The 27,804-nt window shown below is 37.2% G+C and overlaps 3 protein-coding genes across 10 annotated transcripts in view; 2 read left to right on the top strand and 1 right to left on the bottom strand.

The window, feature by feature from the left end:
* The first annotated feature begins 382 nt into the window (after positions 1–382).
* On the top strand, positions 383–18,673 carry RPF1 (ribosome production factor 1 homolog). 2 transcript variants are annotated; one of them, XM_026497710.4, is made up of 9 exons: positions 383–649; positions 2,092–2,148; positions 3,855–3,935; positions 13,209–13,304; positions 14,088–14,241; positions 16,805–16,887; positions 17,300–17,481; positions 17,672–17,798; positions 18,448–18,673. In XM_026497710.4, exons 1-9 carry the CDS (start codon positions 422–424, stop codon positions 18,487–18,489), a joined length of 1,050 nt encoding a protein of 349 aa, XP_026353495.2. In that variant the 5' UTR covers positions 383–421; the 3' UTR covers positions 18,490–18,673. The 2 variants fall into 2 exon arrangements, with proteins under 2 accessions (XP_026353495.2, XP_057166512.1); XM_057310529.1 differs by lacking the exon at positions 16,805–16,887 and adding an exon at positions 16,018–16,121.
* On the bottom strand, positions 18,327–27,355 carry GNG5 (G protein subunit gamma 5). Its single transcript, XM_026497711.4, has 3 exons — positions 27,255–27,355; positions 23,451–23,595; positions 18,327–19,703 (listed from the first exon to the last, which is right to left on the bottom strand). The coding sequence occupies exons 1-2, from the start codon at positions 27,333–27,335 to the stop codon at positions 23,470–23,472; spliced, it is 207 nt and encodes a 68-aa protein (XP_026353496.1). The 5' UTR covers positions 27,336–27,355; the 3' UTR covers positions 18,327–19,703; positions 23,451–23,469.
* SPATA1 (spermatogenesis associated 1) overlaps positions 27,334–27,804 on the top strand; it is a 54,985-nt gene continuing 54,514 nt past the window's right edge. For all 7 annotated transcript variants that reach the window (XM_048220332.2, XM_057310526.1, XM_048220333.2 and 4 more), the window contains exon 1: positions 27,334–27,669. In XM_048220332.2, coding sequence (XP_048076289.1) covers positions 27,334–27,669 — 336 coding nt within the window. The remainder of the gene's footprint in view (positions 27,670–27,804) is intronic.

Here is a 27,804-nt window from a genome sequence, read left to right as displayed (position 1 = left end):
CTATAAACGTATCATTTCAGCATTCATACAGCTGGGCAAGCCCCCTAAACTTTCCTCAAGTCTATTCTTCATCACCTTCTTTTTTTCTCTTTCTTTCTTTCTTTTTTTTTTTTTTTTTAAGATTTTATTTATTTGAGAGACAGAGTGAGAGAATTAGCAGGGGGAGGAGCAGAGGGAGCAGAATCCTCCCTGAGCAGGGAGCCCCACGTGGGGCTCGACCCCAGGACGCTGGGATCATGACCTGAGCCAAAGACAGACGCTTAACCCACTGAACCACCCAGACGCCCCTAAATTTCGCCACCTTCTTAAATGGTCCACGTTTTTCTTTAAGACCTTCCTGACCCCGGAAGTAAAAGTATAGTGAGGGAGTCAGAGGGGGCTGCCATTTCCGTTTCCGTACAGACGCCCAGAAGCAAACAGCATGGCGAAGGCCGGGGGTAAGAGCGGCAGCCGAGTAAAGAAAGGCCTGAAACGGAAAGCGACCGCTGAAGAACCTCAGGAGACTGCAGTCGCTGAGGATGGAGCGACGGAAAGCGGGGTCCAGCCCCCGAAAGCGGCTGCCTTTCCCCCAGGCTTCAGCATTTCGGAAATTAAGAACAAACAACGGCGACACTTAATGTTCACGAGGTGGAAGCAGCAGCAGCGTAAGGTAGGACGGGGCGGAGGCGGTAGGGCGCATGCGCTGCATCAGTCGTGCTCGCGTGGGGTAGTGGGGAATAGCTTTTGCGTGGCGGCTAGTGCCTGGCGTCCAGGAGGCGGTAATTAATCTAGAGGAGTGAGGCTGACGTTCTTGTGTCCTGTTCTCCTCACACTGCTTTGGAGACTTCCTCTAGGTTCAGCTTTTTGCCAGAGAGTCAAGGATTCTCTTCCTTTCCAGCCCCTCTCTAGGTTCCCCCTCTGAGAATGAAAGCAAGAAGTCCCGCTCTCCTAGCAGTGAAAAATCCCCCTCCTGACCTGGAAGGCGAAATTCTCCTCTCTCTCTGCTTCGCCCAGTCCCCCTAAGTTTGGCTGATTCCTAGAATCTGTAAAATGGACACTACAGAAACCCAAAGTGATGCTTCTCTGATTCCTGGGCAGCAACTCTTACCGAAATTATTTCTGTAAAGGTTCTAGTAATTGTATTTATAGCGTTGTCTTCATACTGTTCTGGGAGATAAAATATGAGGAGATTTAAAAAAACTCAAGGTTACAGTGCTTATTTGTGGTTAAATTGCAATGGGAAGCAAGCATTTGTTTATTTTGGTACGTCGTAAAAGTTCACACACATAATATTCTTTTTACTTGCCTGTCTCCTGTTACTAGATGCTAGATTTTTTGAGGCCGTGGATTGTGCCTTATTCATTATAAGCGCCAAAGTGCTATTGGAGTACATAGAGAATCTAACTCATTCTAGGTGAGCGCGTTTGCGGGAAGGGTCTCATAGAAGACTTCTTGACACTGTAATCTGAGACTTGATGGGTGGAGGGTAGATAGGCACTGCAGGGTCGGGGTGGGGAGAGTACTTTCTATTGTGTGTTAAACATTCTGTTCAGAAATCTCCCGAAGGTACAGATTTACAGTACAATTGTAATTCACCTTGCAAGTTTTTAATAATTTTAAAAGCATATTTTGATCGTAAGATTTATGGGTAACTAATGGTTTATTGGAACAATCTGGAAACGTATTTCCCATTCTCATTTATTTTTAGTACTTCCCCAAAGAAGCAAGCAGCATAGCCATGGTTTTCTTTAGAACGCGACTTGTTAGGAATGCAAAATAAAACAAAAACTTGTTAACTTATTTAAGCATACATTTTACATTTTTACTTAATTTAAGACTTCATAGTAAAAGTTAAAGCTAGTAAAACTTTATTCAAACTTGCCAATTTAGATTTTTTTGAAGGAGCAAGATCTTTTTTTTTTTTTTTTTTTGATTGGCCAGCTCACTTGGTTTACAATAACTTAGGTATGAAAATCTGTGTCAGGATATTTAAAAACATTACGAAGATTGCTCAGTTAAAGTAGTCATAGCATTAGTAATGTATAGTTTTAGTATGTGTTTGTGATACAACTGGTGGTTTCTCAATATTGTTTTTTTCTTTAAACTTTTTAGGAAAAGTTGGCAATTAAGAAAAAACTTAAGAAAGAGAGAGAAGCTCTTGGTGATAAGGTAAATAAAATTTGTAGCCGTTTGCTTTCTGTCTTACATTGCAGAATGCTACCTGATATTTATGTTGTATCATTTTCTTTTAAACTTATTATAAAATATTCCCAGTGTATAAAAGATGTGAAAATAAAATAATATAACAAACCCTTTTCTATTCTTTACCCAGCTTAGAAACAGTGCATTAGCAAATAATATTCAAAGTCTTTTGTATGCTTCTTCCTGATTGCTTTCCCCTCCAAAGATAACCACTTAAAATTGCCATGTTTTGTTCCCATGCACTTCTTTTTTTTGTGTCCTAAATGATGAACACAATAGTGGTGTTATGCATTTTTTTCGAAGTTTCAAATAAATGGTATGCCTGCTTTAACATACTTATTTTACTTAATTTTATGTGTTTGAGAGACAGATACTCATCTTCCTGAGTTTGGGAATGGGGAAGCTCCCCAGTCTAGGCCTTGTCAGACTTGCCAGTGTTAGACTGTTTTGACCTGCAGAATCCTGTCACGCAATGTTAGTCTCTTAACGCTCAGTAATCAGTCAATTACAGTAAATATGCCAATCACCATTTGGAAATTTCACCATTCTTGTTTCTTGGAGTGAAAGATGACTTTCTAGAACTGCCTCCTTTTAAAAATTACTTTTAAAACTTAATATTTGTTTCATAGAATAAAAAATAAAATCCTAAATAGTTTACCAGTTCATACTTCTTCATATCTCTGCTAGCATACATATGTTTTGAATTTTAATCAGTGTATGCTTGGAGTTCTGTGTTCCTGCTCCTTAGCATTTCATTTACACAACTTGTTGGTCTAAACTAAGTATGTATGTTGCCAGTTCTAACAGTATTCCATTATGTTAAAGTTTCGTAGTCATTACCCTTTTGTTGGATATTTGCCCTATTTGCTGTTCATATCCACTAATAATAGTGATAATGCATATTTCTTTATATAAATCTCTCCTCCCTTTCATTCCTTACCATAAATGCCTCAGACTAGAATTACCAGTTCAGCAGATAGATTTGTAGCTTTTGTTACTTATTTCTGAATAGCTTTCTGGAGGTATTGGAACAAAGCTACATATAGATAATCTTTATACAGCTGACCCTTGAACAACATGGCAGTTGGGTTGCAGACTATCTCCATTCCTGCACAGTTGAAAGTCCCAAAAACTTAACTACTAATACCCTACTATTGATCTGACGTCTTACTGATAACGTAAATAATCAATTAATACATATTTTATATGTTATATGTATTATATACTGTATGCTTACTGTAAAATAAGCTAGAGAAAAGAAAATGTTTTTCAGAAAATTATAAGAGAAAATACATTTATAGTCTTGTAGTGTAAATAATTCACATGTAAATGGGCCTGCACAGTTCAAATCCATGCTGTTTAATGGTCAATTGTAATTTCTTTTCATTCTGTTTAATATTCTTCTTAGTGGATAATTATTTTAATTCCACCTTCTTTCAGCTACTTCTGCAAAGTTTTAAGTCATTTCATTCAGTTAGCAATTTTTCTAGGATGTTTATGTCTCTGCTCAGAGTTAAAAACCTCTTACTCAGTATTATTATTAGGATTGATGTAGCAATGGAAATGAGGACAGATTTAGTTTTTGGATTATTTGCAAATTTCTGTTATTCTTCCCCATTCAGAATGCAAAATTATTAATGCTTCTGAACTTAATCTTTGTTTCTTTTATTTAGGCTCCACCAAAGCCTATACCAAAGACCATTGACAACCAGAGAGTATATGATGAAACTGTAGTAGACCCTAATGATGAAGAGGTAATGTTATAAGTCTTAAATAAATTTGGATGGCCACATTCGATAAATCATTTGTTCATATATTGACATTTAATTTAAAGTACTGGCTGGTGAAGTTGTATAATGGACTGATTCAGCTATACTGTTGGCATATTATTTGCTATAGATTATTTCATAATTGAATTTCTCAAATGTTATAGAAAAAGGCAGTGATTACTTTTTATTTTCTAGAAATGTATGATATTTTCTGCCTAGGTAACTTTTGTCATTTAGTATCTTGTATAGTACTTCGTTTGTTTTTAATATCATTTGAAAAGCATTCCTCATACTATAGGTTTTTGTAGTATGAGACATTTTGATATAAGGATAACAATCTGGTGGTATTTTCTGTGTCCTTAAAACTCTTGGTTTCAAGATAATCATCCAGTTGTCACTTTTCATATTTTCCCTTTAAAGAGTTGGCGACAGTACAGTGATAGAATCAAGGTTTTTAAACTTTTGGTTGGGGGGGGGATAGCAGATTTGGTTTTGGTTATATTTGCTCTCAAATAGTACTGTTAGTGACATTCTTTAACATTTCCTGATATAGTCATTCATTCATTCATTCAGTCAGTCAGTGTTCTAGCAAATAAATGTTCATTGATTATCTGCCGTGTATTGGGATTTGTTTTAGGGACTTGGGATCCACCAGTGCACCAAACACTCTGCCATATATACACACAAAATATCAGCCCGCCTGGAACTTACATTCTAGGGAGAGAGACAAACAATGAACATAATAAAATAAATTATGTGTTAGCAGGTGATAGGTTACTACACTTAAAAAATAGGGTGAAAGAGGGGTTCCTGAGTGGCTCAGTCAGTTAAGCGTCAAACTTGATTTCAGCTCAGGTCATGATCTCAGGGTTATGAGATCAAGCCCTAAGTCAGAGTCTGTGCTCAGAGGGGAGTCTGCTTGAGATTTTCTTTCTCCCTCTCCTCCCACATGCACTCTCTCTGTCTCCCTAAAATAAATCTTAAAAAAAAATTGGGTCAAGTAGATTCAGGACTACCTGGAGTGGAGAGAGTTTGCAATTTTATATGTATAAGAGTATTTGTGTGTGTATGTTTATTTAGATTGACATAATTTCAGATTTAATAGAAAAGTGGGAATTCATGTATGCCCTTCACCTAGATTTCCTAAATTTTTAAATTGTACCACACAATTTTCTTCTGTATTCTCTTTGAAATGCTTGAGAGTAAATGGCAGACATGAAGCCTGTTTACTCCTATATAGTTTAGTGGATTTTATTTATAAACAAGTGTGATTTTCTTAATAAGCACAGGGTATAGTTATCAAAATCACAGAATTAACATTGATTATTATCTAGTCTAGACAACTTATTCAGATGTCTACAGTTGTCCAGATGGCGTCATTTTTAGCAAAAGAAAAATCCCAGCTCATGCATTTTATTCCATTATAATGACTTTAACCTCCCTTAATTTAGAACAGTTCCTCAGACTTTCTTTGCTTTTAATGACATTGACATTTTTGTAGAATGTCACTTAATATGAGTTTGATATTTGCTCATGATTATGTTCAGTTTATGTATTTTTGACAGGTATACGACAGATGTGATCTTACGTTCTTTTTGGTGTCTCTTACTAGGAGTCACATATTGTTGATTTTTCCATTATACTTCTTTTTTTCCCTTTATAATAAGTATTTGGCGGGGGATATACTTTGAGATTATGTAAACGTATATTATTCTTCAAACTTGCACTCAAGATTTTGCAATTACAAATAATTTTTTCCAGTCTTATGGGTCAGAGATTGTATCTCAGTGTAGTTTTAATTTTTTGTTCACTTGTGAATGAGGTTGAATATCTTTTTATGCTTTTCTTTTTAATCAGTTGTTTGTTCATGTCTGTTGCCCATTTTTCTGTTGGTTAGGGTTGCAGTTCTATATAATGGTCAGGGTAGGCTTCATTGAGAAGATGACCTTTTAGCAAAGACTTGAAGGATGTAAAGAAATTAGCCATTTTTGGAGGTAAAGGAGTTGGCTTCCTTGCAGTTCTACCCACTTGTTTCCAAGGAATGGCCAGTATAAAAACTAGTGCATAAACAGTTAATGCAAAAACTCTAAGGCAGGAGGAGCATGCTTAGCGTGTTTTTGAAGAACAGCAAGGAAGACAGTATGCTGAAATTAAGTGAGCAAAAGAGAGGGTTATAGAAGAGGTGCCAGGGAGAATATTGGGAAGAGCGGAGGCCAGAGCAGTGGCTTTGTTGACCATCGTGAGGACTTGGGTTTTTATACTTAGTGAAATGAGTCACTGGATCGTTTTAAATAGAAGAATGATATGATCACACTTAATTTTTAATAGTAATTGGTTGCTGTACTGAGAATGTAGTTAGAGAGGTAAATAGGTACTTAGGAAGCTATCAAAGTAATCCAAGAAAGAGATTATGATGTTGGTGACTTGGGCTACAGTGGTTATATTGAGTGTTGAGAATCAATTTGATGCTAAGGTTTGGGATTTTTTCCCAGGTATATTTTGAAATTAGAGCCACTAGAATTTCTTGATAGATTGAAAATGGGATGTGAGAGAAAGAGGATTTGAAGATGGTATTGAGGTTTTTAGCCTGAGCAGTTGGAAGGATAGAAGGATGGAATTGTCATTGAGGAGATAGGGAAGAGATCTTGGCTGGCGATAAATTGGAAATCATAGGTATTTAGAGGCTACATATATGTAATATTTTCCAAAATATTTACCTAGGGGAAAATTTGTTGGGTGATGAAGTATATAAATGTTCAACTTTACATGGTGGTGCCAAAATGTTTTCCAGAGTAGTGGTTGTATCATTTTTCACTTGCATAGAATAAGGGCAGTGTTTCTGGTCATCTACATGCTGACCAATACTTTGCTAGTGATAAAGGACTATCTCATTGTTTGAGTTTGCGTTTCCCTGATTCCTAATGTGGTTGGGCGTCTTTTCATGTATGCTCTGTGTTTTTGCTAAAGTTATGCCAGCTCGTGTCTTTTGCCCAATTTTTTATCCTATAGTATATTTTACTGATTTGTAGAACTTTTTTTATATTTTGGATGCTAATCTTTTATATATAATTATCTTCCAATTTGTAGATGCTCTTTTTACTTTTTCTGTGCTGTCTTTTGGTGAATAAAAGTCCTTAATATAGTTGAGTTTAAAAGTTTTTTAATATTTAATGTTTTTTTGGTCATATTTAAGAAATCTTTATCCTCTGATCATATGTTCTCGTTTTTTTTTCCCTAAAAAAAATTGAAGAGTTGATTTTCACATGTATGTGCTTAATCATCAGGAATCGATTTCTTTCTTTGGCATGAGAAAGAAAACCAATTTCTTTCTTTCTTCCCCTGCCTCTTTTCCTGCCCCCACCCTGTGTAACCAATTTCCCCAGCACCATTTTTCCAGTAGTACAACCTTTCCCACAGTGAATTACAATGCTGTGTCATAAATCAAGTATCCATATATACTTGGCCCTTTTCTGGGTCAGTTTGTTGCTATATCTTTCTTAATTATTTATCTTCATGTTAAGTTTTGATATCTATTAGAGGAAAATGCCCCTCTCCACCTCCATCCTCTAATCTCTCTCTCCACGAACGTTCTCTTTCTGAACCTTTGGTCTGCCATATAAAATTATAAATTGTATTAAAGCAGATAACTTAGGGGTTCTATTTATATTGCCTTTTTTAGGTAGGTCTTTTGTACTGAAAATGCATTTCAATGACTTTTATAATTTCCTTCATGCAAGTTTTATACATAAATCTTATTAGGGCTATTGCTGGGTATCTTGTATTTTTTTATTAATGTAAATCACATCTCTGAAAATTGTTTTATTTGCTGATTTATAAAAGTGCCTTGATTTTTGGATTGTGATCTTCTAAAGAGTAGTTTCTAATAATTTGTTTAAATATTGTTTTCATTTCATGCTTAGCTAATCATTTCTGCAAATAACTTTCAGTCCGTTAATAATTTATTTCTTAGGCGCTGACTAGAACCTCCAGCATGTCAAATAAATAGAAACAGCAATAGTGTTATCTGTGCCATGTTCCTAATTTTAAAGAGAATACTTCTAACATGCCATCATTAATGTTTGTGTCTTTAATGGTACATTCTCCTTATGAGTTAAGGAAAATCCGTTTATTCTTTTCTTGCTGGCGGGGTTGTTTGTTTTATCATGAATGAATGTAAAATGTTACCAGATGCTTTTTCTGCAAATATCGAGATAATTATGTACTTTTTCTGCAAATACTGAGATGAGTATGCAGTTTTTCTCCTTTCTTGTACTAATGTAGGAAAGGAAATAGATTTTCTAATGTTAAATCTCTTTTGCATTCTTGGGATAAATTCAATTTAATTAAGATGTTTTATCTTTTATACATTGTTTTGGTTTGTCAGTACTTTGTTTAGAATATGTATATCTGTGTGTATAAGGGAGACTGCAGTATTGTTCCTTTCTATTCCTAATATTATTTATTTGGGCTTTTCACCAGAGATAATATCTATTTTGTTAACTCTTTTCAAACTACTTTTTGATCATCTCTGTTTGAAACTTTGTTTTCTAATTTACTTGTATCTCACCTTATCTTTATCGTTTATTTCCTATTACTCTCTTGAGTTTATTCTTTTTATTTGATTAACTTACTTTTCATCTTCCTTTCTATAGTGAGCAATTAAGGCCACAAAATTCCCTCTAAGTACCACTTTTGGTATATCCCACAAGTTTTAAGATGTGTTTCCTTCCTTATTGTTCAAAACTAAGTATCTCTTATGAAAGATTTGTCGATTTCTTCTTGTAATTTCATCAGTTTTTGGTTTTGCTTTTGTTTTGTTTTTGCTTGATGTATTTTATTTCATTAGTTTTTCCCCTGATCCTAATTATTTCTTTTCTTCAACTCAGCTAAGGTTTCCTTTGTTCTTCTTTTTCTAGTTTCTTAAAATGGAAGCTTACATCACTAATTTTATACTTTTCTTTCTTTTTAATATAATCACATAAAGCTGTGGTTTTCCTCCTAAGCACTGCATTAGCCACAGCCCATGCATTTTGATATTTGTTGTGTTTTCATTTTCATTCTGTTCAAGATATTTTCTAATTTCCTTTGTGATTTCTTCTTTGTTTTGATTATTAAGCTGTGTGTTGTTCAATTTCCACCAAATACTTGAGGATTTCCCAGATACATCTCTGCTGTTGATTTCTAATTCAATTTTATTGTGGTTCTGGAACGTACTCTGTTTGATTTTAGGTGCTTTTCAAGTAAAGAGACTGTTCTCTGCTCTAGGGCAAGATCTGTTCTGGAGAATGTTCTGTGTTCTTTTGGAAAACATGTATATTCTGCTGTTTTGAAGTAGATTGTTAAGAGAGTTTTAAGTTGGTTGATTGTGTTGTTCATATTATTCTATATACTTGCTGAATTTCTAATTCTATCAGTTACTGAGAGAGGAATATTGAAATCTATAGCTATAATTTTCGAATTAGTCATTTCTTCCGTTCCTTTCAGTTTTGCTTCGTGTCTTTTTGGGGGTTCATTGTTAGGTATGTACCTATTTTTAAATTTTTTTTTTGTTTTTACTTTTTTCCAGGTGTGTGTCCATTTGTAATTATTGTATCTTCCTAATGTATTGACTTGTAATCCAGTGTCCCTTATTGTCCCGTCCCTTAAATTGTTCATTGCAACATTTCTTTTCTTAAGGTCTGCTTTGTCTCATGTACACATAGCCACCTAAACTCTCTTATGGTTACTGTTCCCATGTTATATCTTCTTTCATGCTTTTGCTTTTAACCAGTTTATCTTTGAATTAAAAATGTCACAGACAGCATATGGTTGGGTATTGCTCTTTTATTCAGTCTGACAATTAGTATTTAATGTTTATTTTTAATGTAGTTACATTTACATCTGCCGTTTTGCTTTTTTTTCAACATATTTTATATCTTTATTTTTACTCTGTTCCTCCTTGACTGCTTTCTTTTATATTAAAAAATATTTTTAAGTATGCTATTTTAATTCCTCTCAGTCTTTTGAGTTATATATTTACGGTTCTTTTAGCAGTTTCTCTAGGAATTACAGCATACTTCTTTAATTTATCTCAATCTACTTCACGTAAATACAGACATGATGCTGGTAAAGTATAGCTGATTTACACCAGTATAGCTTTGTTTCCTCTACTCTTGTTTATGGTGTTGTCATATATACAACATTTGCCTATGTTACAAATGCAGTGTTATAATTTCTGCTTTAAATAATCTCATGTTTTTTTAAAAAAAAGAAATTAAGAATGTACACATACAAACACAAAGTCTTTTATGGTTACCTTCGTATTTACCATTATAGTGCTCTTCTTTCCTTTCCTTGGATCTGAGTTACCATCTGGTAGGATTTTCTTTCAACTTTTAGAATCTCCTTATGTTTTTGTTTTTATAACAGATCTAATAGCTAATTATCTCATTTTTGTTTATTTGAAAATATGCTTATTTTGCCTTCAGTTTTGAAAGAATTTTGCAAATTACAGAATTCTTGGTTGACTTTTTTTTTCTTCTAGTATTTGGAACATATTCCATTACATTTTGACCTTCATAATTTCTGATGAGAAATCAGCCATTTTAATAGTTGTTCCCCTGCACATGATTTTTCTTATTTCTTTCAAAATGTTCTATTTTTGGCTCTTAGCAGTTTGACCTTGAGGTGTTTAGGTTATTGTTCTTTTTATCCTATTTGGGGTTTATTGAGCTTGTAGCTGTATGTTAGAATTTTTCACCCATCATTTCTTCAAATACTTTTTTCTACCTTCTCTTTCCTTCAAAGACTTCCTTTTTTTTTTTTTTTTTTTTAAGATTATTTATTATTTATTTGAGAGAGAAAGAGAGAAGGAGCTGGGGGAGGGGGAGAAGCAGACTTCTTGCTGAACAGGGTGCCTGGCATGGTCTGGATCCCAGCACTCTGGGATCATGACCTGAGCCTAAGGCAGACACTTAACGGACTGAGCCACCCAGGCCTCCAGAGACTCCCTTTTCACACACTATTGAAATGGTTAACATTGTCCTACAGGTTTCTTCAGTTTTGCTCCTTTTTTAATGATTGTTTTCTCTGTTCTTCAGATTGAATTTGAAATTAGATTAATAAATATCCATTGATTCTTTGCCTTCTTAGATCCACATTAAGCTCCTTTTTTCTCTTTATTTCTTGAAAATATTTATTATGGCTACTTTGAAATTTTCACTAAATTCAACATCTAGGCCCACTGAGAGACAGTTTTTGTTGGCTACTTTTTAACTGATTATGGGTCATAGTAAATACCTAATTTTTTGGCTGAAGCTGTACATTTTAGACAACATATTACAGTAACTCTGGACTGTTTTATTTTTTGAGTTGATTTTTTTGTGGAGGTAACTTGCCTGGATTTAAACTGTGTAATGAATCTGTCTCCCCATTAGTAGCACTGTCAGTGCTACATTTTGCTACGCAAAATGAACAAACCTTGTAGAATTTCTATTCTAAAAAAAAAAAAGAAAGGGAGTGAAGGGAAGGGAGGAAGGGAGGGGAGGAAGGAATGAAGAAGGAAAGAAAAGGAGGAAAGCCCAGTTGAGGACAGCTGCCCAGGATATACAGTCTTGACAAAGAAGAGAGTACTCCGGAGAGAGAACATTTAATACAGGGTTATATATGTTTTTTGTTACATCGAGAGTTATAAATCATCAAGACAAAGGACATTTCAGAGAACTACAAACTTTATCTTATGCTTTTAGTATGTGCAAGGTTGCAGGCTTTGGAGGCAAGGGAACAGAACTTAGGGAGATTTTTTACTCATCTTTAGTTTTAAAATGTTCTTTTAGAAAGTTATTTGTTAACAAAGCAGATATACAGTGTGTGCTTGGGGCAGAAATAGAGCCCATGCTTTGAAGTTTGGTGAAGTCTTTTTTTTTTTTTTTTTTAAGATTTTATTTATTTATTCGACAGAGATAGAGACAGCCAGCGAGAGAGGGAACACAAGCAGGGGAGTGGGAGAGGAAGAAGCAGGCTCATAGCGGAGGATCCTGATGTGGGGCTCAATCCTGTAACGCTGGGATCACGCCCTGAGCCGAAGGCAGACGCTTAACCGCTATGCCACCCAGGCGCCCCTGGTGAAATCAATCCTGACCTTGGTAAAAGTTTGGCTTCCTTGGGAGCCCAGGAGCAGGGCCCACAAACATTAAAAGTTGAATTCCCTTTATCAGCACTGTGTGTCTCTACTTGTTTTTTTTTTTTTTTTTTTTATTGTTATTTTTTAACCTGCCTCCCTAGAGATCGTCCCTGTGTTTGGGTGGCTTAATGGTAAGCCAGTGATTTGGGTGCAGATTGTGTTGAGATACCTTGAGCCTCTAAGCTTCTATCAGCTGAGCTGGGTGTGGGTTGAGGATGCATTCAGAGTTGAAGCCAGTTCTCAAGTCTCCCTGGCCTTTCATGTGAATTGGTTTTTTAGAATTCTCCCATGTGTAGTTCAGCTGTCAGCCAGGGATTTGTGGAGATGATCTGACCCCTCTATGGCTCTTTCACTTCCTTAGTTCTTTACATTTCTGGCTGGTCCACACCTATCTTGAACTGGCCCCGTATCCTTGGACTAGCAGATCAAGGGTTTTCAAAGCCACCTCTCCCCAATCCAGTCCACCACCCTTGGATTCAAGATTGCTGGTTCTTGCCTGCCATCAGACCTAAAGTTGATAAAGCTACTATTTTCACAGCCATGTTGATGGAAGAAATGAAATAGTTCAAAGCAAGATTCCTGATGTGCTTGCTCATAGCCCTAGCCATTTTTCAAGAATGGGCATGGCTCAGGGTGCCTGAGTGGTTCATTTGGTTAAACACCCGACTCTTGATTTCAGCTCAGGTCATGTCGTCAGGGTCGTGAGATTGAGTCCTGCATTGGGTTCTGCACTCAGCACAGAGTCTGCTTGAGATTGTGTCCCTCTTCCTCTGCTCCTCCCCCTGCTCTCTCACACATGCACACACACACTCTCTCGCTCTCTCTCTCAAATAAATAATCTTTAAAAGAATAAACACCGCTCAGTTTGTGTCTTGAAATTGTTTTCTGACAATTTTTTCCGGTTTTATACTTGTATTCTAGAAATAGAAAATCACTCAACCTATTCATGTTGCCATGTAAGTCCTTCTTGGCTTTCTTTAAATCCCCTATTACCTAGGAAGGTAGTCAGTGTCATAGAATTCTGCTGGAGCTACGTTTAAAATTTTAGCCTAGTAGAGTATTTGATATAAAATTACATTTTTTTTTTCTGTTCACAGGTTGCTTATGATGAAGCTACAGATGAATTTGCTTCTTACTTCAACAGACAAACTTCTCCCAAGATTCTCATCACGACATCAGATAGACCTCATGGGGTAAACATATCAATCAGTATAGTTATTGAATTCTTTTTTTTTTTAAGATTTTATTTATTTATTTGACAGAGAGACAGCCAGCGAGAGAGGGAACACAAGCAGGGGGAGTGGGAGAGGAAGAAGCAGGCTTCCAGCAGAGGAGCCTGATGTGGGGCTCGATCCCAGAACGCTGGGATCACGCCCTGAGCCGAAGGCAGACGCTTAACGACTGAGCCACCCAGGTGCCCCTAGTTATTGAATTCTTAATTTTCTTACATTATTTAAGACTATTTAAAAGAACTCCTTTCAGAAGATCTGAGTTAAATTATCAGTAATTGCCATAGATAATACCTACGAATAAGCTAAATAAAATTAATACTGTGATGCGATACAGGTTCTCTAAGCATGATTCTTCAGGATAGAGTTTATCAGCCTCAGTACTATTAGCATTCTGGGCTGCATAGTTTTTTATTATGGGGGTGGTCCTGTTCATTTTAGGGTGTTTAGCAGCATGTCTGGCCTCTATCCACTAGATACCACTACCAGCCATCCCCACCAGTACCACCAGTTATAACCATTTTTGCCAAATGTTCTCCAGTGGGGCATAATCACCCCCAGTTGGGAACCACTGCTTTAGGATGGTCATCCTTTGATAAAGGATTAAATACAGTTCAGATTTCATTCTTTCCCTACCCTTGCCCTTTAGTAATAACACATATTAATCATTACTTCTTTCCTTCTGTTTACTACATAAGACTTTTATTCCTTTTCACCTTCAAAGATTTCTGTTAATTTGTTTTGCAGAGAACAGTACGACTCTGTGAACAGCTCTCCACAGTTATACCAAATTCACATGTTTATTACAGAAGAGGACTGGCTCTGAAAAAAATTATTCCACAGTGTATTTCAAGAGATTTCACAGACTTGATCGTTATTAATGAAGATCGTAAAACACCAAGTATCCTTTCTTTATTAAAGAAGTTTTCCTGTCTCACCTTCACCCCCTTTTAAAATATATTTGAAATAAGGAAATGTTTTCTATAACTTTAAGAAGATAATTTTTTAAGCTAGAAAATTATGTGTCTATCCAAGATTCTATGAACTAATTTTATCTTTTCATTTAAGAAATATTCATTAAGTAAATGCTACAGGCAAGACATTACTTTAATCCTTAGTAAAAGATGCAGAGATAAACAAGAGCTTCAGGGAGTTCATAATCTAGTAGGAGAAAATAGATAAGTAAACTAACAAAAATGTAGAGTGGATAGTACAATGAAAGAAGTACAAGATATAGTGCACACGCTGGTAAAATCTGCGCTGGGGATATGAGGGAGGAAGGACTATAAGAAAAAGATGCTTAAGCTCAGTCAAGGTGAATATGGGTGAATGAGGTGAATAAGATGGAAGAGTGCCCACTGCAGATACACTGTTTGTAAAGGCAGAGGCATGATGGAGCTGACCCAGTTGGGGATCTGCAAGTAGTTTGATGTGGCTAGATTTTATGTTACCAGGGGTGGTATCATAGGGTTACATTTTTGAGGTAGATATTTGAGCCCATATTATGTGTTTGCCATTGTTTCAGATGCCAAGAATATGCTATCCTTTTTCTATGAGTCTCAGATCTGAGGTGACCGTGTCACATGAACCCAAGGTATTTTTTCCCGTTTGGAGATGAGAGAGCACATAAAGATACCTAGATTTGTTTTTGTGGTGCTATTGTTTTACTTATTTATTGAATGGTGCCTGTGAGCTCATTAATGTAATTTAATTTTTTTAAGATTTATTTACTTTTAGAGAGAGCGTGCATGAAACTAGGGGAGGAGCAGAGGGAAAGAGTGAATCCTTAAGCAGAGCCCTGCTGAATGTGGAGCCCACCCCGTCCCGCAGGGTTCCATCCCAGGATCCTGAGATCATGACCTGAGCCAAAGTTAAGAGTTGGCAGGTTAACTGACTGAGTCACCCAGGCTCCCCTATGAGCTCATTAATTTTGAAGATGATCATGTGAATGGGTCAAATTATTTAAATTATTAAGGATTCATAAAAAATAGGGACAGGACTTTCCTGCTGCCAGAATAACATTTTTTTTTAATCAATGAACACTGTTTTTTGTTGTTGTTTTTTTAAAATAGATTAAAAGCTGTGTTTTAAAAACCTAAATAACTTTTGGGGCTTATTATTTTCAATGCAAGTTAAAGACATTATCCACTTGTACGAGTTGCTCCCGAATATATAGAACAATAACAAACATAAAGGAATTCATTGAAGTGGGCCTGAATAGAGGAGTTAAATATTGCAAGTATTTGAAATATGAACAGCTGTCAAGACTCAAGGTGTATCTAGTTTTGTTTTTCACTTAGCATGAAAAACCGTGGTACAGATAAAATGACATTTGCGTCCCATACCTTATTACATATAAACTAGATTTACAGTCTGTTAGAAAATGTACTTGGAATGGAATGGTGAGAGAGGTCAGACCAACTAGGATACTGTTTTAATGTAGGTGGAAAATTTCAAGGACTCAACTAAGAGAATAGCAGTAAGGGTAAAGAGGCTATGGAAGTGAATTTATGAGGGTAAAAGCAGTAAATAGGATTTGGTAAGGAAGGGAAGGAGAAAATTGAAGATTACCCACAGGCTAATGGGAGAATGTTGATGCCTTTATAAAAAGATGGCAAGATCTGTTTTGTAAAACTGCAGATAATTTGGAATAGTCTGATTCTGACCTCCTTTTAAGGTTCAGTATTTGGAAGAATCAAGCTGTGTTACAAAGACTTGAATGTTGTACAGGTAGCTGCATTCCAGACTTCCAGAGCCCTGGGGCTGCTAACCCTGCCAATCGTAGGTATACTTCATTTATAGTTTAGTGTGTCTGGCAGAAGTCTCTGTGGTAGACAATCAGTAAATGGTTATTAATTAGTTGATTTTAATTTGTGGCACAGTAATCCCAAGAATAAGAGGTTGTCTTTTGAGAGACATAATAACTTTGATTTCAAGAAGAGAGTTTAGGAGTCTCTAGTCTTATGAGATAGTATTCAAAGCTGACAGCATATACTAACCCTACAAATGTATAAAAAATATACATACTAATGTGTGTATATGTTTATGAAAGTGCATTTTTAGGGTTATAAGGCCTCTGAACAGGGAGGTAAACTTTTTTGTTGCAATGCTAAAATTATGCTAGAATCCTATCTTACCATTCCCATTAGGGTAGTGGACCTAAGCCTTCTTGCCTAGTTTAGTTGAATACCCAGCATACCCTCTTGAGGGTGATGTCATTTATCATATTGTGAAGAGAAAAAGTGGGGCTACTATAGATTAATCTGTTTTTTGAAATATTTGGGTTGACTTATGGGGCTTTAGTTTTGAGTATGGTATGAAACTTTGCTAACCCAGAAGCACACGCACCTGCCTGTTCACCTGGCTACAAATTTTAGGAGCCTCTGGACATACAGAGGACCAGTTATTTGTACAATTTAAGACTTAAATTACAGAGTTCAATGTGTTCTTAGCTTTATGAACAGATGGATTAATTCTAAGTCACTTGCCAAATGGCCCAACTGCTCACTTTAAAATGAGCAGTGTTCGTTTGCGTAAAGAAATTAAGGTAAGTTTTATTTGTTCCTTGATTGGCATTGGTCTCCTTGCAGTATATCCTTAGTCAGCTCTGTAACTTACAGATCAAATTGCTTTTATAATAGCATTTGTCCTTCTGCTCAAAGCAAGTTCTATCTACTGGCAGTTTTCTTACAAGATTGTAATTGAGTTATGGCAGACAGGCAATAGCCTTCATTACTGTGAAACAGGATACTTTTCTAGTAGGACTTTTTGGTCCAGTCACTGCACGTTAAAATAATTTTAGATATATTTTATTTCATGGGATTGGTAAGTCATCTGTGGTAGTTTGTCATAAGAAAGATACCTTTAAAATTTTCGTCACGTAAGTTCTGAAACTTGAATTCGCAATATCAGGATATAGATTGAATTCCTTATTGTGATTTTTTTCATCATTTTTCCAGAGAAGAGGCAAGGACCCTACAGAACACATACCTGAAATAATCTTGAATAACTTTACAACAAGGCTGGGTCATTCTGTTGGACGTATGTTTGCATCTCTCTTTCCCCATAATCCTCAGTTTATTGGGAGGCAAGTTGCCACATTCCATAATCAACGGGACTATATCTTCTTCAGATTTCATAGGTGAGGAAGGTACTTTAGATTTTGACTTAAATCATGAAATACATTTTCAACATAAACATGTTTTCTAATGTATTGTCACAAGTATTGTAGATGAGAAATAAATTATCTTTTGAATTCTATCACATTAAAGAAATTACATTTGATTCATTCAGACTGTGTTTCCCCTTAATTCTTCCATTTATCTTTGAAGGTACATATTCAGGAGTGAAAAGAAAGTGGGAATTCAGGAACTTGGACCACGTTTTACCTTAAAATTAAGATCTCTTCAGAAAGGAACCTTTGATTCTAAATATGGAGAATATGAATGGGTCCATAAGGTATGTGCCTTATTTCAAAAGCCATTTAGATCATTTTAAAAGAATGGAATGAGAAGGAAATCACGTACTTTGTGCTTTGAGTACTTATATCTCAAGTTAGGCTTCTGACCTCCATAAGCTTGAAAGAACCAATTTCTGATAGGGTATTTTAGACTGGTGATGAACCCTGGTTCATCTGAGTTATCCTAAAGATCAGTGGTCCTCAAAGTGGACCAGCAGCATCACCTAGGAACCTGTTAGGAAGGCACGCTGTTGGGCCACAGACCTACCAAATCAGCAACCCTAAGTTGCCCAGCACTTAGTTTATAAGTGGGGCCCAGCACTCTGTTTATAAGCCAATGTTATGATTCTGCTGTATGTTTGAAAACTATTGCTATAGAGGTTTTGTACAAGTTTGGAGATCATTTTAAGTCAAAAATAAAAACTTCACTATTTTAAAACCTGTCTCTTTTCTAGTAAGCAATAGCTCACTTAGGTATGATTTTTACTTCAAAATTTTATATATATATTATACACATACGTATGAGAACAGTAACTTTTAATAACTTTATTAGACCAAGACTATTCAGTCTCTGAAATGGACCCAGAAGTTTTTTTTTAGCATTGTTACCTATAAATTGTTTACTTCTTTTTTTCTTCTAATTTTCAGCCCCGGGAAATGGATACAAATAGAAGAAAATTCCATTTATAAAATATTGAAGGAGTAGTTATTCAGTTGTGCTTAAACAGGACTATCTTGGATTTATGACAGAAGACCCTTTTCAAATTTACTGGTTTCATAAACCTTTTCATGTCTGGACAAAATATCAAGCGCCATGAATTACCATTCACTGTCTATGTAGCAAATACCAATAAAAGTCATTTTGGTGAATTTAGAAGTTGCAGTTTAAGTTTCCTAAAAATTCTCTTATTTCTAGTTAATTGTAAGTTGGAATCAAGATTCAAACTAACTTTCCCATTTGTACTTTCACGGGACACGTGGTCTAGAGAGAAAATACAGTCCTTGGCAGATACTAACCCAGTGGTTTTCTACCAGACTAATCTTGATCTGGCACATAACTTTAATTCTGTTTCCTGCATGAATATATATTGGGAGGCCAGGTTTCTGGGATGTTTAATATTTAAGCCTTTCAGAATGGTAAAAATTTTAAAGCAAAGTGGTTTACCAAGGACTTAACAGTTGCAAATTATTGAAGCTAAACTTTGGTTCCTTTTTTTCTTGGTATTTTGTACCTCATTACATTGTAGTATAGTATTCCACTCAAGAAATGTTTAAAACTCTGAGGTTTTTCTTAACATCTAATGGAATTAGTATGTCCAGTCTTTACTGTCCTTATTAGGAGAGCAATCTGTTAAGAACTAATTAACTTTTAGGTGTAATGGTAATTCCCTACACAAAAGTTTATTAAAAATATTTATTAAAACAAAGTTAATCCTGCAAATAACTCATGAGTAGGAACTAGTATTAGCAGCTTCCTCCTGACCTGGGAAGGATAAAAAGTCTGCAACTTACCTTTAGTTCCCTAGTCTTTCAAATAAATGTATGGCATAAAATTATGTGAGATGAGTTGGTAGGAAAAAACACTAAAACTTAACCCCTTCTTAATGACAATGGGCAACTGTCATTTATCTTAAGCATTCAAAATAAATTAATAGTCTATTTAATACCAGTAATCAAAAAACTTATACACTAAGTATTTTATTATATGCTGCTGCCAGTGTATATAAAATAATTACCCTTGTGAAACAGAAATTTATGAAAATTCAGAGAGGTAGATGTTAAGGACTGACAAAAGTAGAAGTTTATATAGTATGGCACGTGTTACAGGGATAAGCTTTTGTACAGGCTTCAAATTTAGTTCTCCTTTGAATATTCACTGGTTCACGAAAAGTGGTTTAGAAAACCTGAAATGGAAAATAAAAGAGTGAATCAGGGTAAAGTACCAAAGCACAAAAGTTTTTTCTGCAAAGTAATACATCTTCTATTACTGTAAGGGCATTCATTTGCATGTCAGCTTATAAAGTGCTTTCAGTTAAACTAAGCCTGTTTTATTTTTTTAAAAGATTTATTTATCTGAGAGAGTGAGCACTGGCATGTGTGCAAGTTGGGGGTGGAACATGGGAGAGAATATCCAAGCAGACACCGACTTGGGGCTTGATCTCAGGACCCATGAGATCAGGACAACTGAGCCACCCAGGTGCCCCAAACTAAGGCTGTTTTTTTAAAAAAGCAGACATATCGCAGGGTTTCTGGGGGGGAAAATTGAAAAACAGGAGATCTCTGTGGTATATAAAATGTAGCTTCCTCTTAATTTTCACAACCACTCTGAAGTACAATCACTTCTGGTTTATAAACAACAGACTTAAAGATTAACTTGCCAAGATCACTCCCAAAGATACTCTATGTCCTAATAAAAAAAAGTTAATATAGGGGGCGCCTGGGTAGCGCAGTCCTTAAGCGTCTGCCTTTGGCTCAGGGCGTGATCCCGGCATTCCAGGAACAAGTCCCACATCGGGCTCCTCCGCTGGGAGCCTGCTTCTTCCTCTCCCACTCCCCCTGCTGTGTTCCCTCTCTCGCTGGCTGTCTCTCTGTCACATAAATAAATAAAATCTTTAAAAAAAAAGTTAATATAAAAATCTCTTAAATTCAGAAAAATCTGAACACCCCTAGAAAATGGGCAGTTAGCATTGATGAGAACAGTTTGGCTGTATCTACTAAGGTAGAAGATGCAATCCCACTTCTATTTACTGAGATAAACCTATACATAAACATGTACACGGATATTGACTGGAGTGCTGTTTTAACAGCAAAGAACTAGAAATAGCCTAAATGTAACTCAATAGAGGAGCAGATACATAAACCAGGGTTTATACATATTGTTGAATACTATACAGCAGTTAAAACAATTTACATGGATCAACACAAATCTCAAAAATAATACAGTAGTTATTCCTGAAAGGTAGAAAAAGTGTATCTTTTTAAAATTTCTTTTTGATACATGGTTCTCTATACTTCTATGAAAATTTCTGGTATTTTATAACAAAACTGTTCACGAAGCTTAAAATCAGTGGTGAAACAACAAAATGTCTAACCTCAATTAACATCTGAATCAGTGCAAATTTAAAAAACTGAATAGGCAGAAAATAGGAATAGGCTGAGGGCTGTTTAGCAAAAGCTCAACAAAAAAGCATTCTCAGGGGGCGCCTGCGTGGTACAGCGGTTAAGCGTCTGCCTTCAGCTCAGGGCGTGATCCCGGAGTTCTGGGATCGAGCCCCACATCAGGCTCTTCCGCTATGAGCCTGCTTCTTCCTCTCCCACTCCCCCTGCTTGTGTTCCCTCTCTCGCTGGCTGTCTCTATCTCTGTCAAATAAATAAATACAATCTTTAAAAAAAAAAAAAAAAAAAACATTCTCGGGTGCCTGGGCGGCTCAGTGTTAAAAGCATCTGCCTTAAGCTCAGGGCGTGGTCCCAGTGTAGGGGGACCAAGCCCCGCATGGGGCTCCCTGCCCCACTGGGAGCCTGCTTCTTCCTCTCCCACTCCCCCTGCTTGTGTTCCCTCTCTCGCTGTCTCTCTCTCTGTCAAATAAACAGAATCTTTAAAAAAAAAAAAAGCATTCTCAAGGTCCAGGTGGAAAGTTTGCTCCTAGTTATCAAGTGCTATTAAATTTTAAATGTCATTCCTTATTGAATAATTTTACTTTTCATTTATTTTTTTAAAGATTTTATTTGAGAGCGAGCAAGAGAGAGCTTAAGCCGGGGGAGGAGAGTAGAGGGAGAGGGACAAGCAGACTCTGCCCAACGCAGGGCTTGTTCCCACAACCCTGAGCTCGTGACCTGAGCTGAAATCAAGAGTCAGAAGCTTCCAACCGAGCCACCCAGACACCCCTAATTTTACTTTTAGAAATTTATCTTAAAGAAACAGGTAAACTATACACAGAAGTATAGCTTCAGGCTTGGAAACCTCAATATTTAATGATAACTTTAAGTTATAATACAACCATTGAAAATTTCGTTTACAAAGAATATTTAATGAAATAAGAAAATTCAAGTGTTTTTTTTTTTAAGCAGAATAAAAACTACATTATGATCCTCATTCTGTAAGCCAGCCCATAAATATTTCTTCCTCTTAAAAGGAAATCTAATCTACTAACAGTGATTGTTTCTAGGTGTGCTGATCATGGTAATTTCTATTTTTCTTGTACTCTATTGCTAAATTATCTATGCTGTCTTAATTTAAATTATAAAAACTATATTTTTAAAAGATGTGAAAATAAAGACCGAAATGTAGATTCTTTGCATCCAGGCGATTTCACTGTGGGCCACCAAGGACCACCAGTATCAATATAACCCGGGAGTCTGTAAGAAATGCTTCACCCCTAGAATTCAGATCTATCGAGAATTTGCATCTGAACAAGGTGATCTGTAGATACATTGAAGTTTGAGAAGAAATTCTTTTACATCCAAATGTCCTTTTCCTGGACAAATGTGTTTCAAAGCATATCTACAAACTTGTTTTATTATACTGCCAGGATTAGCAGCAATTATTTTACTTTGAAATCTGGGTTCTTATCCTAGCTATATTTATAACTTTAAGCAAGTCATTTAAACACCTATCTGTAGACTCTTGTGAAATGAAACTGTTAACAACCAGATAAGAAGCCAGGCTTCTTAACAGTATTTTATATCAAAGGAAAATAAACCACTTTATACAACGGGAACAGAAGTTAAAAAAGAATCTCTAATAAGCCATAAAAATATGAAATTTCCAATAACTGCCATGAAGAATTAATACTGCTACAGGCAAAGAACTATTAACTACTCAAAATGAACATGTTAAGCTGTTAAAAAGAATTACTTCCTCATGGAAAACCTGTTACTCAAAGATGGTTTCTGGTGTTTCAAAATCTTAACCAATTTAACCATTTTATTTACTGGAAACATGCTGACTTCCTGGATACTACCAAATCTACAAAGCTTAATGAGGAAGGGCACAACTATGTAACATGGTATTTTAGGAAGCAGCTTCCTGAACTTTGAGGAGTTAGAATGTTTGTAAAGGGTGTGTGCCACAGTCTTTTTTTTTTTTAAAGCACTATTAGTTTAAGGTTGCTTCTCATAGGTCAGTACTAGTGAGTAAACCCTCTGACTGAAGTACCGTGTATTTATAAAAGGTAGCACCCTTGGATTACGTTTTAAATTCTCCACAGCATGTTTTCTGGTCACATCTCTCTTGGATTAACATTATACATTTTTGCACACATTGACATTTGATCTGGAAGGTACAGATTAATATATAGACACATGCCTTAAACCAGCAAATTCTTTAGTTTCTTAATCTTCTGAAATCAAATCCACTGCCTGCCACCATGAACTCATACAGTTCATTTCTCTCTTGTTCTATCTTTACTGAAATAAGCATAAAACCTGTTATTCCCCACTACAAATGTCAACACCATGTCAATTTAATTCAACGATCTCTTGATTTTCTCTTGCATTCCCAACTCCCAAATCTTTGCTATGCTGTGCTACAGCTGGGTTCTATTAGAAAAATGACAACAGACTTAATCCAAAAACAGCTGGTAGTATTTAAAAGTCATCCCCATAAACACTGCAGATTTTTAAAAAACTGTCTAAATATTAAGTAAACTTACCATCCGAAGATTCATTTTACTACAAAAAGGAACAGACTTTCTGGGGTCTGAAGGGATTCGTACTTGAAGATACACCAGTTAGCAGGGGGTCGTGTTGGGCATTCTGCAGACAGAATTGTTTCAAATCTGCAGCTGCCTGGGAAACCTGAATAAGACAAAAGGAGAGGGTAGTGGGAAGAGGTGAGAATGTTTTAATGAAGGTTTCCTCAAATCTTTGAAATACCTGCAATAAACACTTTTTTTTTTTTTAAAGATTTTGAGCCACCCAGGTGCCCCTATAAAAACCTAAGTCAAAGGAAGATAGACACCAACTGAAGGTCAACAGTCATATATATACTGAGCTCATACTCAAAACACATGTACAGAGGACTTGTTTATAGTATGTTTTCTTTTGCTTGCTTATTAAAAGCATCAAATGATTCAGTACATCTGCAAAATAAAACCTATCTTGCTAGTTTATTAATAAATAAACTTCAGAGGTATTCCACCTTCAGGGTACTCAACATTTTTTTTTATTAAAAGCAGTACACTTGATAGAAAAAGCGTTAAAATTCTAGCCAACTATTACTTTGTCTTGAAAACAATATTATTGGAAAAATGCTACTGTGAATGAACATTATGTTCTAAATCTGAACCATTCAGTTCATTGTTTTGGTATTATGTACCATCTGCTGTTTAAGAATACGAAACTGGACAGTGACAGCTTTCTGCTTAGTATCATGCAACTGAAGGGCTGATAGCAAACTTCGAATTATTTTAATAACTTCACTGAGCAGCCTGCCTTTAAAAAGCAGTGTATTTGCTTAAATGGGATTTTAACAATACTCATATATATATGCAATGCCACTCAAACAGGACTTAAGGAATTAAGTATCACTTAAATGTCTACTATTTGTATCTACTCTGATAAGGTGATGTAGGATACCAAAATAAAGAACCGAATGGTTCAGATGTAGAACATGAATAACTAAAAGATGCCTCAAATGAATACAATATCCTCAGCCTTGAGGCTTGGAAGATGGGAAAAATAATCATTTATTTTCAGTTTCAACTATCCCCAAAGAGAGTGAGAGCAGGTGTCCAGTCCAGCTGGGCATTTGCCTTTGAAAGGGAGGGCATCACAAATACCCTCAATAAGAAGAAATCCTGCAGATCACTGCTGTAGCCCAGACATTTACCTGGTAAAAGGATACATAATCCTGAGATGAATCTCAAGTCTTGAAATCTATTTGTGTGTTTGGCTTATACAACAGTCCAAAGTTAATAATGAGTTCCATGGGTTTATTTAGCAACTGTGTAAAGTAGTATGTAAATACCTGGTACCAAGTGCTACAAAAAATGGCCACCCTGTTTACCCACCAAAAGAAGGTGTAGCTAAAATGGGGGGTACACAAGGTATCATTTTGCACCATCTTAAAACTTGGTTTCATTCACATTAACTAACAGTAAGGATAAAGTATCTATTAACTTTCTGCTGAAAGTGGGGCAGGCTCCAACTTAACTAATTCCCTTTCACAAACTTCTCAAGTACTGGGATGTGCCAAATATACTCTAGGCACTGAGAATACCTAAGAACAGCCAGGTCTTTGTTATGGAAGTGACAGTTCAGGGGAAAAAACAGACAAGGAGTTCTTTGGAAAAGAGAGTGGTTAGATTGTGCCTTAAGGAAAGGTGTCTCTGGGGAGGTGACATTTAAACTGAGATCTCAATGACAGAACCAGTCAGGTAACTATCAGTGAGAAACCAATCAGAATTCCAAGCAGTGGGGAGAACTAAGACAAAGGCTCTAAAACTCAAACAAGATGCCAGCCCCTAAAGCACTGTAATAATCACCATCCAGGAGGTTAAAACCCTAGAATCCTGGCATAATAATTAGTGCCCTCTTTCACTCTCAAAAGTGTCCTGGGTTGGCAATACAATGTATGGTCACCCTACATATGGTAGAGTTTGTCAAGCATTTGTGAAAATTTCTATCGACTGTACTCAAACAAATGTTTAACAGTAAACTTGTGCTAATTTAAAAATAAAATATCACCAAAAAAAGCACCTAGCAGAGTCATGGATAAAACAGGCACACAAAATAAAATCAAACTAACCACATTTTACAACAGATTTAAAGAAAAGCTCATTTAAAGTCCTAAGGTGGGATGCTCTCCCTTCCTTGCTATGGCTTCTATCTAGCAGGAGATGAAATGAGAATTCTAAAATCAAATCACCAACGGTGGCTTTAAAGGCTTCTGACCAGAAGCCTCCTGAAAAACTGAAGTATCGGGAGCAGGCATCACTCTGGAGAGTTACTGGAATAGCTGGGGTTTTCGTGATAAAACCCTCAGAGTACTTTAGTCTGAGGACTTCCATCTCATTTTGTTTTGAGACGAGGACTAAGTATCCCTACTGAAGACTTACTGCTTTCAACCAGCCTTTTTTTGGGGGGGGGGGCCCTACACCCCCCCTTTTTTTCCTGAGCCACTCCACCTATGGTAAAGGCACACCTGAATGATAATGTGATGGTTGGTTAAGAAACATGATTTCAAATTTCAGAGTTAAATCCAGCCAAGACTGACCATAAACCACTGGGATGAGGTAAGCATCTGGATATGAGAGAAATGGATTCCAAACAGCAATGGAGTCTACAGCACTTAAGGCCAGGAAGAGAGGGGAATCCCACACCAAAAGTGATGGGAATTTCCCTTCCCTCCTGAGGTGACCACAACTGAGTAAGCTAGGTCCCTGACATTTCTATTTAAGGAAATAGGTAAATGGGAGACTATCTTACTCCACAAAACATTTCAGGGAGAAGTAAAGACTAGCCTGATGGGTACACAATCAAGTCATCTTGGAAACGGGCTGTTTCTTTCAACGGAGTGCAGGATTTATATTGTTTCTTTTTTTAATTACAAGAAGAGTTTCACTTGCAAGCTGACCTGCGCCAGAAAGAAGGCAATCCATTTAGGATTTTAAAAATCAGTTGAAACTTGGAATAGCATGTGAATGTCAGGTTATCCTACCAACACACACAAAAGGTTTTTTTCCCCCAAAGTAAATACCCAAGGTCAATGTTAACCAGACGGCAAAACAAATAAGACTTGTCCATCCTGATCACTAAGATACGCAGACCAGTAGATAGATATTCCCAAGATCAGATCACAGCAAACTGTGCCAAATAGGTATGAAATGCAGCCTTTGTACGAGGTTGTACAGGGCACCAGTAACTGTAGACACTGGGGACGTTTTGAAAACAAACATGATTCTTTAACCTAAAGTTTGCGTTTGCAAAAATTCGTTTTCAAGTATGTGTTCGGTGGATAAGAAGAGCTGGAGGTAACAATCTAGTACTAAAAGGAGTGGGTTTGGGAACGTTCTGACGTGGTTCTGCTCTGAATTAAAAGCCAGATAAAACTTTCCAGTGAAAAGAAAGGGTGGAGTCTGGTAAGCTAAGGACTGGAAGGGTGCGGACGGCGCGCGGAGGAGCAGCTGTTGCCCAAGCCAGCCACGGAGTCACTGCGGAGGGAGGGAGAGAGAAGGGCGACCGGAATGCGGAAAGCCGCTGTTCAGCTCCGGGACCAGCCGCCTTGGAAAGCCCTGGCCGCGGAAGGGCGCACTAACCGGCCCCCCAAGCCACAGCGCCCACCCGCGTCGCTACTTCTCTAAAGTTGGCTGCTCCCGGATCCTCGCCACCGAGCGCGCGCCCTCCCCAGGGGAAGCGGGCGGACGCCAGTGCCGCCCGCCCCAGCCACCCCGGCCGCCGGATCCCACCCTCCGCCTCCGCCCTCCCCTCCCCCTCGGCCGCCCGCCCCCGCTCACCTTCACGCGGTTGAGCCCGGCTTCCAGCCGGAGTTGTTGAACGACTTTCTTCATAGCGGCGACGCTGGAGGAACCAGACATGGCGCTCTCAAGAGCGGGGCAGATTCGTCCGTGCGTGGATCCGTCGGTTCGCGGGTCCGCGGGGCCAGACGGTGGGGCAGCGCGGCGGGGGGCGGGGCTCGGAACTTTGTCTCTTAAGTTTCCGGTTCTTTGCCCAGCGGCTCCACCCGCGGCGCGCATGCGCGCTCCTCCTCCGCGCTCAGTTCCAGCTCCTCATCCCCGGGGGGAGCGGAGCGGAGGGAGGGGGAGCAGGGAGCGAGAAGGGGTGGAGCGGTCTGCGTGCAGAGTAACTGCGGGACGCGAGCGCGATTGGACGCCCATCTTCTTCCTCTCCCGAGAGGCCGACTTAGAAGAGGTAAAAAAAAAAAAAAAAAATATATATATATATATATATATATATATATATATATATATATATATATATATATTTGTCATTAGCCGCCAAGACCCGAGGGGAACCCTGAAGAGGACTGGTGAGGGAAGTCAGGTG

This window comes from Ursus arctos, unplaced genomic scaffold (assembly GCF_023065955.2).
Source record: "Ursus arctos isolate Adak ecotype North America unplaced genomic scaffold, UrsArc2.0 scaffold_12, whole genome shotgun sequence".
NCBI classification, from domain to species: domain Eukaryota; kingdom Metazoa; phylum Chordata; class Mammalia; order Carnivora; family Ursidae; genus Ursus; species Ursus arctos.
This window is presented reverse-complemented; position numbering and strand designations above follow the sequence as displayed.